The sequence below is a fragment of the Pongo pygmaeus genome, chromosome 9 (genome assembly GCF_028885625.2).
Source record: "Pongo pygmaeus isolate AG05252 chromosome 9, NHGRI_mPonPyg2-v2.0_pri, whole genome shotgun sequence".
Taxonomy (NCBI): Eukaryota; Metazoa; Chordata; class Mammalia; order Primates; family Hominidae; genus Pongo; species Pongo pygmaeus.
Genome location: NC_072382.2, coordinates 115994041 through 116005207, shown reverse-complemented (window position 1 = coordinate 116005207; position 11167 = coordinate 115994041). Strand labels below are relative to the sequence as shown.

Genomic DNA, 11167 nt, shown 5'->3' with positions numbered 1-11167 from the left:
TAAAAAGGTGGGACGCTTCAAGCGAGAGACAAATGAATTAACTTTATTCTCTTCTAACTGCAGATTCAAGGTATACAACTGAACATTGCTATTTTTCTTATGAGACTTATAAATAAAAATACAAAAAATGTTCACTACAAAAAAATCTACTGTTAGTAGGATGTAAAAAATATTCTCTTTGCTATAGAAGGCACAAACTTCACTTAGTGACACATGGAGAGAGAAAAAAACCTGCAGCAGTAAATTCATTTTTTCTTTTTTTTTCCTTTTTTTTTTTTTTAAATCTTGTCAGAAACACTGAAATTACAAAGAAACGCGTCAATCTACACGAAACGAAGGCAGATGCGGAAAGCTGCAACCAGGACTGCACAACTTCGAGTGAAACTGCTTCGGAACTAGAACAGATAAGGAGCGGCAAGCACAACTCGGGGAAGTGGGCTGGGGAGGGGGCAGCAGGAGGCAGGAGAGAGGGAGAGAGAATGGAGCCGACAGAAATGAGACGGGGGAGCCAGAGGGAGGAGGGGAGGGCGGGAGGGGGAGATGGAGAGGGCAAGGGTGAGAGGTGGGGAGGAGAGAAAGAGAGAAAGAGATTGATTTGTACAAAAAAGTAACCAGTAAAATTGAAGAAACAAAATTGGGCAACCTCCTAAAATTAGGCTAAGAGGAGGTGCTGAGGTAGACATTAACTAGAACATTGATGAATTAAAAACACTATTCTGTAATACAGAGCAATCCGACTGGCACTTGTGCTGTCACGACATAAGACAAGCCACAAAAACAAACAAATAACAAAACAAAACATAATACCCAAACCAAAAGGCTTAGTTTTGCTTGGTCCAGCAGGGCAGCAGGGCCCTCAGTGCTATAATTTACATACATATATATATATATTTATCTTTATATATACGGGTCGGATGTCATGGTGCACCACCACGGCTTCTTAACCTTACAAAGATCATGCATAACACTATGTGAACAAATCCTATGATACACACCAGGAGGCTGGTACCCTGTCTGCGAAGTTGGATGCCAAGGGCCCGGGGAGGCCGCAGCTGCTGGCTAACCGGCCTGCAGGGCCTGCACCCCTCTTTTTCCCCACCCTTTTCCCCTGACCCAACCTCTCTGGTTTGTCCCGCGCCCCTCTCCTGGCCATCTCTGCCTTTTTCCTCTCCCCATCTGTCCCACCGCGTAGGGTGAGTCTCGCCTTTCATACTCCCACTGAAATATCCAGGTAAGTGCCACCATTACAGCCAAGCCGGCAGAGGCTCCAGGAAGGAGGAGGTAAGATGGCGAAAGATGACCGCAGGATGGGCCTAGGAAAAGTGAATGAACAGAGTCTCATCTTCTGCTTTTCTATCTCACATCCTGGTGCGCCCCCAGTTTTCACCCTAGCTCGGCTTGCCGGGAAACAGGCCCAAAAACTACCCCGACCCTACCACCCCTCATGGACAGAGTCGACAGGCTGCCCCACCTCTGCTCTCTCCCCTATAGGGAGGTAAGCTCGATGGCCCTCTTCCATCCACAGCAGTTGTACCAATAGCATCCAGAAAGGTACCATACACTTGTGAAAAATTGCAGCAGTTTTTTTTTCTTTTTTTTCTCAACATGGAAAAACTGTTCAGGCACAAAGATTAAACAAGCCCGTGTTGCATCCCTTGGATTGTACTGAATCACTGGGTCCCCCAGCCTCCCTACCCACCCCTGCACCCCAGATCTGCTTTCCCCATATTCATGGCCTCCTCCTCCAAAGCAGCCCAAAGCAGCAATGATATTTACTATTTTATATCAATCTCTTGCTATATATATATCTATATATCTATATATTTGTCTATCCTATATATACATAGGATTTTAATGCTTTGAATGAGTGAAGGAGTGAATAGGGAAAGAGCACATGAGTGAGGTGTAAATGTCACCAAATGCATTAAGGGACATACTTGTAGGAGCTGGATATGGGAACGCGACTATTAACCAACGTGGCCTTGCCAGGCTGGAGAAGTTTTTCACTGTGCTGGATAACAGTAGCAAGCAGGGTTGTCAGCAGTACCACAGCTAAAGGCAGCCAGGGGGCCGAAGGAGTCAGATGGCATGAAGAAGACGGGAGGACAGATATTCAGATCCCACCTGGGGAGAGACCCCCCTCTACCCTCCTCCTCTCCCCTTAACTCCAGACACATATAAAGCCTCCAGACAGCTTCTTAGCTTGCCCCCTGGCCACTAGGCCGTGCAACATTAGAACTGTTCTGTTGTTGTGGGTAGGAAGTTGGAGAAGAGGCGTGTTAAGACTCTCTTCAGGTGTCTTCATGGGGAGAGGAGGGTACAGTAAGTTCAGAGGTGTCCCCAGACAGTTGCCCTCAGAAACCACACTCCCCTGAGCTATCCCCCTACCTCCCTATGGGGTCTGCAGGGCCCATGGGGTTGGGTGGGGCATCCAGGTGCTGATTTAGTACCATCCAATGCTGCAACACCAGATTACGACAATACTGCATGATTTAACACACAACCATACACACAAAGCACACGCGCACACGCACACACATGTACAAAGGGATATTTTGGTGGTGGTGGACTTTTTTTTGTCTTTTGTCTTCCTATTCACATTACAAAAGGAAAGGGCAAGGTTCTGCAGAACTGACGAAGGAACTAACAGATACTACAAAAATATTACAATTTGTAAAGATTAGCTCAACCCTCTCAGCTTTTATGAATGGAGCGGGGAGGGGCCCAGGCTGAGTGGGAAGGGCAAGGGAGTGAGGGGGCCAGCTAGTTCTATGGAATAGTTTGATTTTTTCTCTTCCTTCCCCACCAATGTTGAATGACATCTTGCTGTTAAAAATACTGTTTTCTGGGATTTACAGATCCCCTGAGGGCCAGCCAGTCCCCGCTTCTTCCCAGACCAGAGGAGGCAGCCATAGTGCATAATGATTTCTTACAGACGGCCCCTCCCCCAAATGATTTCACCCTTTTCACATTATAAACATGACAACTGTTCTAGTCACGTATTTCAAGTTTAACTTCTTTTCCTTTCCAAAACACTAAGTCGTTATTATAGTTGCAAAATAGCATCCTCCCTACTTTATCATCCCTAATCAACAGTCTAGTGACACCGTCCTCCCAATTCACATCCTCCCAACACACAATTTTAAGGCCTTCAGATTTGGTGGATGAGATTGAAGGGGAGGGCAGGAGGGCTGGGGCCGAGGGACAGGGGGGTCGTCGCAGCAGCACCCATCCCTCCGGCTTCCCTACATTCCTCGTGATCCTTCTCCCCAAAACCGCTTCCCTAAACGACTTTGTAAAACCTAAGATCAAAACGCAGCCACAACTTTCTCAGAGAGAGAAAGGAAAGAAAAAAAAATAATAAAAAACTCTTACACATAAAGCATGAGATGAAACGGAGGGTCCGTCCCAAAGCAAACACGAATATTGCAAATGTGCTTTCCAAAATTCAGGAGGGTCGGGGGAGGTTGGGGAAAAGAGGGAGGAAGAGCAGCAGAATGGGAGGCGGAAAGGAACAAAAGAACAACTGGACAAACATAAGAGGTAGCTTTTAGAAAAACAACACCCCCACCCCAACACAACAAAACAAAGGCTGGATCCCGCCCCCCTCCCCAAAGACCAGCCGTGAAAATACACCAATTCTGGCAATGAGAATGCACGCACAGAGGTGAGACCACACAGTTGCAAGGATCCAAACACAGGCCCTCAAACCTCAATGGCCCAGCAAATTGTAAAAAAGGTGGGATTCTCTCCAGAGTGTTTTAGGCAGAACGGATGGTGGCCACAGGTGACTTCATGCACCGGCAGAGCCAGCAGTGACTCCCTAGTGCCCTTTGGGGACCATGAGACCCCAATGCAACATCCCCTCCCCACCCAAGCTTTTTGCCCTCCCCGGCCCTCACATTCAGATCCTGAGTATCAACTCCTCCTGCACAGTTCCTGCCAGCTGGGAGGCTGGTCTCCAGGGGCACGGGGAGGGTCTTGGCCAGCTGAAGTCTATAAAAACAACTATTAATTTACACAAGAAACAGAAAAAGAACACCCTCCCCGTTCCTCCAAGCCCCAACCAAAAAAGAGATACAGAGGTTAAAAAAGCTCATGAGGTCACAAAAAACTGAGGTAATTCAAGTACAATGTGCTAACAGGGGACACAGAAAAGAAGCAAAACATAACACAAGGCCAAAGCGCTTTCAACTCCTCTTCCTCCTGCAGCTCCTCCTCCTCCTGCAGCTCCTCCTCCTCCTTCTGCTCCTCCTCCTCCTCTCCACTGTGGACCGAGGAGCGAGGAGCGCTGTGAGTCAGGAATTCTGTGCGACTCTATCTGGACCTGGCTTTTCTTGCTGAGCTCACTACATCTGGGGTCCCCAGTGTGACTCAACAACTTCCTCCCTTGCCCAGCTTCCCTCACCCCACGGGCTGGGTGTCCTCTTTTCCAGGTGTGGCGCCCCTCTAGAGAAAAACATCCACAACCTACCCTTGGAACCTCAGCCCGTTCATGGGTTCCTTCTCCTGGGACTGAAGTAGGGCTACGTAGGGACTGTGGTTTGTTTGGTAGGATATTAGGTATTTAGTTGTGATGCTTTTCCATTTTGGAAGCAGCACAGCAGGAATCTTGCTCACGATGGGGCTGGACTAGGGTGGGGTATTGGATTTGTTTTGTGTTCTCAGAAGGCTGAGTGTAGGAGGGGCCCTGAAGTCAGAGGCAGCTATCCCACTAGGGAACAGGAGAAGGATGGAGACACCGCCAGGTCCCTGAGGGGCTGGGACTCCCCTGGGACTTGGAGGACAGGAGTCAAAGGGAGGCTGGGAACAAAGAGCTGGGGGAGGGGCAGGGGTCCCGAGGCTCTCAGAGACCACCAGGGGACACCCAGATGTGGCAAAGCAGAGGAAAGCAGCAGGTGGGCTGAGTGGTGGGAAGAGAAACAGAGCCCTTCCCCTCCCCAGTCAGCCGCCAGCAAACTAGAGCTGCCATTTTGAGCAGCTAGTGACCCAGCCCAGCCCCATCAGCAGGGGAGTGCCCTTCTGGCTCGCCTCCTCCCTCCCTTCATCTTCTGGGGGTCTTGGTGGAGGAAGGCCGGCACAGACCGTGTGGCTCTGACCAGAGGACCTCTCACCTGCTTTCTAGCCTCCATTTCTGGACACATAAAGGAAGATATGGGTGAAGGGAGGAGAAAAATGTGCCACCATTTGAGTGAACAAAATACCCCACCCCATCCCAGAAAATCAGGCAAACCTCCAGCCGGGAGAGGAGGGTGGAGGCCCCCAGAGGAGGGGCAGTGGCTTGGCATCCAGGTCATCTGGAGCCCAGAGAGAATCCAAGGCCAAAAAGCTACCAGGTTTCCTTTTCCTTCTCTTTTTTTTTTTTTTTTCTTTTCCTTTTTTATTTGTCATAGTCCTCCCTTCATCTCGCTCCAACTCTTCTTTCCTGGCTCCCCGCTCAGCTCCACCGCCGTGGGCCTCCCTTCACACGTAGCACAGGTAGAGGTACGTCTTCTCTATCCTCCAGTCGGGCGGGATCTCCTCGGGCTTGTGGCCCTTCATGTGCTTCTGCATGGAGGAGAGGCTGGGGCAGTACTCTGTGCAGATGGTGCACTGGTAGGGCGAGGCGCCGTTGTGCGTTCTCAGGTGCTTGATCATGGCCGAGTAGTCCCGGGAGCGCTGGTGGCAGAGCTTACACTCAAAGGGCTTCTCACCTGAGGGCGGAGGGACAGGGCAGAAGAAAGTGAGAACAGACAGAGGGCGGTGAGGGCACCATGTCACCCTCAGGCGTGCCAGGGAAGCTGGGTTCCTCCAGCTGGGCTTGCTCCAACAGAACTTTCTGGGACAATGAAGGCACCACCCAAGACGGCAGCCACCAGTCACACATGGCTATGAATGAGGCTGGTGTGACTAGAGCTCTACAGTTTTCTAATTTTATTTCATTGTCACTAATTTAACTAGCTACATGTAGCTAGTTGACTACTGGATTGCCCAGCTCCTTGTCTTACTATTCTTAACTCTCCCAAGGCCACAGTCTTTTCCCTTTCTAATTAAGAAAATGGGTGTCTAGAAAGAGAAAGGCCCCAAAGTCCTCAGGAATGGCTCTTCAAGCCACAGTTCCATCCAGAGAGCAGGTGGATCAAGACCTTTCAGGGCTACAGTGGGGAGCAGGGGTGGGGGGAAATTGAGGGAACCCAGTCCTTCAAATATGCTGTACCTGGGGACATCTATCCTGCTAAAGCCCTTTTTTTTGTTTTTTTGTTTTGAGATGGAGTCTCACTCTGTTACCCAGGCTGGAATGCAGTGGTGCAATCTCAGCTCACTGCAACCTCTACCTCCCGGGTTCAAGTGATTGTCCAGCCTCAGCCTCCCAAGTAGCTGGGATTACAGGTGCTGCCACCACGCCCGGCTAATTTTTGTATTTTTAGTAGAGACAGGGTTTCACCATGTTGGCCGGGCTGGACTTGAACTCCTGACTTCAAGTGATCTGCCTGCCTCGGCCTCCCAAAGTCCTGGGATTATAAGCATGAGCCACCGCACCCGGCCTATCCTGCTAAAACCGCTAAGACCTTGCCCTGGACCCTGCCTCCCTCCTGAGGCTGGAATTGGGGGTGGGGTGGGATGGGAGGGATAAAGAACCTGGGAGAACACAGCCACACCCTAGCCTTCTATGCCCCAATTTTTCTTCCATAGAGTCCCCTAGAGCTGAGCAGAGGATGTAAGGGAACCTTGTTTCAATACAGTAATTAACTGGCCAGCCATCTCGCTATCAATACTCCCCCGCGCACAGGCCCCAGCAAATAATGAAGTAATGAACAGCCAAAGTGATCTAACTATCGACCAGCTATTTACAATAGTCACTGCCAATACAGTTAATGATCCACCTGCCAGGTCACATCCCCGACAAGGGGCTAAGGAAACCCCAGGGCTCTGGGAAATCCTCTGGGCCACCATAGTTGTCATCAACGGACACCCAACCCTCTCCTTGTGGGCTCAAACTGGGGCACGAAAACTGAGCTCTGACAACACGTAGCTCTGCTTACTGCTCCTTCTGTCCACCCTTCCCCTCCAAATGCAACATGCTCTCCTCTAAGCCAGCAGGACCTGCCTGAAGCCACCTCTCCCCCTTCCTCCGGACAGGACAGCTGTCTCCCCTGATCAGAGGGGGCGTCTTTGTTTTCCAGGTTCCACCACCTCTTACCCTTCTGTAAATCAACCTTCCCCACAACCAGCAGTGTGCTGGTGGTAAATGTTTAATGACTGGCTTTCCAAAAAGCCCTGGTTTGTAGCATCTGCTGATTGCTATGATGTGAATACTCCTACGGTGGCCAATTTTAAGCAACTAAGGTGATGTCACTGAACTTGAAGTTGTGAAGAAATGTGAAAAATTAGCTTTCACAAGCAAGCTCCAGGACTCCACTGACCCCAACTTGGGAAACTGTGGAAGACCCTTCACTTGTTTTGTCTTTTGACCTCAGGGAAAACAGTGGCCCACATTTCTTTTTCCAATACAAAAAATAATGTGGCCGGGCATGGTGGCTCACGCCTGTAATCCCAGCACTTTGGAGGCCGAGGCGGGTGAATCACTTGAGGTCAGGAGTTCGAGACCAGCCTGACCAACATGGCAAAACCCTGTCTCTACTAAAAAAAATACAAAATTAGCTGGGTGTGGTGGCACACGCCTGTAATCCCAGGTAACTGGGAGGCTGAGGCAGGAGAATCGCTTGAACCTGGGAGGCAGAGATTGCAGTGAGCTGAGATCGTGCCATTGCACTCCAGCCTGGCCAATAAGAGTGAAACTCCGTCTAAAAAAAAAAATGTGAAGGCACTCTGAAATGGTAAAACATCATATGCATACAGGGATTATTAAATATATCTGCTCTTCTAATCTCAGAGCCAAACACAATCTAACTTTACAATTTCCCAACCTTCATAACAACCTAATTCAATGCATCGTAATTCTTACTCTAACCCTTGAGTAACATGAAATTACCCTAACCTTCACTTTCAGCTAATTGGACCAACTTACCCCTAATTCAGGACTCATATACAGACATCATTTTGCATGTCACCTCTCAACTATTGGTATAGCTGCCTCACTGGAAAGTGTGCTGGGATTGATTAGTAATGTCTGCCTTGGCCTTGACTGGTGGCCCTCAGGCCGCCTTGACTGGGGTGTGGTGGCCCTCAGGCCACCATACCAGCCCTTAATAGAACCTCTTCTACTCTTTGATTCAGCCTGGGATCATCCTCACTTAGGCTTCTCCAGCAGACCATCTGCTTCCCACCTCCGCCCAGGTCCCGGAGCCAGCTCAGGCCCCTCCCTGGCCTTCGGTACCTGTGTGCACCCTATAGTGCGTCTCCAGCTGATGCTTGAGGCTGAACTTCTTGCCACAGCCATTGCACTCGTAGGGTTTCTCACCCGTGTGGATGCGTTTGTGGCTCTTGAGTGTGCTCTCATCCCGGAAGCAGCTGCCACAGAACTCACACTCGTAGGGGTGGTCACCTGTGGAGACAAGGGGCTGGATCAGGCCTTTGCCTATCCTTGCCCCCTCTTCAGGGGACAGTAGGAACATTCAGTGCATGAGAGGGATGAGACGGCCTGTATTCACCACCTCCAAAGACACCTTAAGGATCCACGGCCACGCCTCCATTGAATAAACAAGCAATACCTGTCTTCACACATGACCATACTTTACTGTGGCCCCATGATCATCTGTGGGGCAAGGGCCACCCCTGGGAAAAGAGAGCCCATTTGCTTCAGGGATGGACAGCAGTCCCCAGAAAGCAAGCCCCCTTGTGGATACATGAGACCTCACCATCTTGCTTCTCAGATGACCTCGTCTCTCCTTCCTTTAGGTTAAGGGTGAAAGTCACTCCAGCCCTGACTCCCCAACCTTCAAAGAAATCTCTCCAATTTGGGGAACTTCACATTGTCCCCCAAACATCTTCTACAGTCCCCAGTTTCCTTCCTCCACAGTCTTACATAGCTGTTTCCTCTGCTCGATTTCTTCTTTTCTCCCTGGTGAACTCCTAATCATCCTTCAAAGCCCAGCTCATATGATACCCCCGTGTGGACACTTCCCTTTAGTTCCCAAGGCAGAATGAATCACACTTTCTGCTGTGTCCCCAAAGAGAAGAAATGCCCAGAATTTTGTTCTTTTATTAGTGTGGTATCATTTTTATGGAACTTTCACATTAAAATGGGCTACATTTCCTGAGCACTCAGATGTGTGATGTGATCGCATCAGATGATCATGGCAACAACCTTAAAGAAAGATATTGTTCTCATTTTATAGTTGAGAAAAAATGAGATGCTTCCACATCATCCCCAAGGTGAAATAGCAAGTAAGGAGCTGAGTTGGGATTCAGGTTTGTACATCCCCAAGGTGAAATAGCAAGTAAGGAGCTGAGTTGGGATTCAGGTCTGGCTCTAGAGTCAGGGTACCATATATTTGTCAGCTTGCTGACACACTGTGCTGTATCTACTGGCTTGCCCATCATACCTCCAGCATGGAAGCACCACCAGGATAAGAAGCAAGCCTCACCCATTCTCGTAGCCTCAGTGCGTCGCACAGGGAGGATCCAGAACAGACTCAGGAAATCGTGGGTCTATGAAACTTGGAGAGAACTGCCTTTTCTTTTTTGAGGATCCCACTCTTAAATCTCCAGAGCATGAGAGGTTGGGGTGTGCAAAATAACCATCTTGCCTTTCATACCCAAAGTGGGGGGCTTGGGGGATGAAAGGTGAGGACTCCAGCTACTTATTTATTACAGGAGTGAAGGCACAGACAATAAAGATAGATTGATCACCCCAGACTTTGTTCATGAATATTTAAATATCGCTGATTCGTCTTGTCACTGTAATTACAATTTCTCTGGGCTGCATCTCCAACAACCACAGTTTATGGTAAAGAATGGCCCACTGTATTTCACTTGTCCCTTTGCAGATGTGCGGGGCTGCCAACCGTGTAATGTCCTCTGCATTTCATACATTTTCTTCAGCTGCTGAAGGTTTAAGTCATCCACAATGACCTACGTTTTTTCATTATCCCCATGTCAAACTGCACTCGTGCCTGGGCATAAATTGTCCTTCTCGTTATAGACTCGCATGCCTGTGCCTTCACTTCCTTTTTAAAATGATATTTTACTCTCTCCTCTCTCTCCCCTCCTCGGGCCACTAACCAAAGCTGCCCCCTCCCAAAGTTAGGCCCCTGTACCCACATAAATTCTCATCTGTTCCGATGGCTCTGAGGGGTTTTTAGGGCTCTGTGGGAGCGGATGCTGGGCTCTGATCAGTGACTTTCTCATGGGTGGAAGATTTGCAAGAAGCACCCATGCCATGCGAGGGGCACTTCCATCAAGGAATCAGATGGGAGAAGCTCAAAGAGTGGCATCGTGCCTTGATACCAGTTCACCCCAATCTATGGGGTGTTGCGCTGGCTTAGAGGCTCGGCCAGCGAGTCCCTCACCTGCAGATCCGGGGATGGGCCAAGGCCCAGGGTTCTCAGCTGGGGAAATTGCTACCTGCCTATCCTCACTGTCAGAGCCATGGGAACCGCCTGGCCCCCAGCCCCATCAAACTCAAGGGAGTGGAGGGCTGTGCAGACCCTGGTACTAATTAGTTGTGTGTCTAACACAGTAAGGGCCAGTCTGTGTGTGTGCACCCGAACCCACTCTCTCTGTGCGTCTGCACTCACAGCCCCATCTGGTCTGACATCCAACTCCCCCTCCTTACTGAATCGGCAACGATTACGACTTTAATCAAAGATTCAGTATCCTCATTAAGGTATAAATAAATAAATAAAGCCAAGGCCACGTGAGACTTCAGCCGGAGCCGGTAATTAAAACGTACATCGGCAGCCACCCAGCCAGGCGGGGGGGAAGACGGCGGTGGGGGGGCGGGGGGCGGCTGCCTGTGCCTTTCCCCTCCAGAGGGGTCCCTAACAATTTAAAAAACAAAGGGTTAAGACAGAGGAGTTCGTTTGATCCGATTTTTATGAATTTAATTATGAAGTGGAGCACATGTTAAATGAGTTTAAATAGGAAATTCTTGAGTCTGCCCAGGGAAAAGAATAAAAAGAACTTAAAAGGAAAAACAAACAACAACAACAACAAAAAAAGAAAGTCACCAACACACACGTATCCCCATCCCGATTTGGAAGCACGGTGCGCACCTGGCGTGAAA

The 11167-nt window shown here is 49.4% G+C and overlaps 1 protein-coding gene across 1 annotated transcript in view; it reads right to left on the bottom strand.

The window, feature by feature from the left end:
• Positions 1-22: 22 nt before the first annotated feature.
• ZBTB16 (zinc finger and BTB domain containing 16) overlaps positions 23-11167 on the bottom strand; it is a 195701-nt gene continuing 184556 nt past the window's right edge. The window contains exons 6-7 of the mRNA XM_054441490.2: positions 8318-8485; positions 23-5693 (exon numbers count right to left, since the gene is read on the bottom strand). Of these exons, the coding sequence (XP_054297465.1) occupies positions 5464-5693; positions 8318-8485 (398 nt within the window). The 3' untranslated portion in view covers positions 23-5463. The remainder of the gene's footprint in view (positions 5694-8317; positions 8486-11167) is intronic.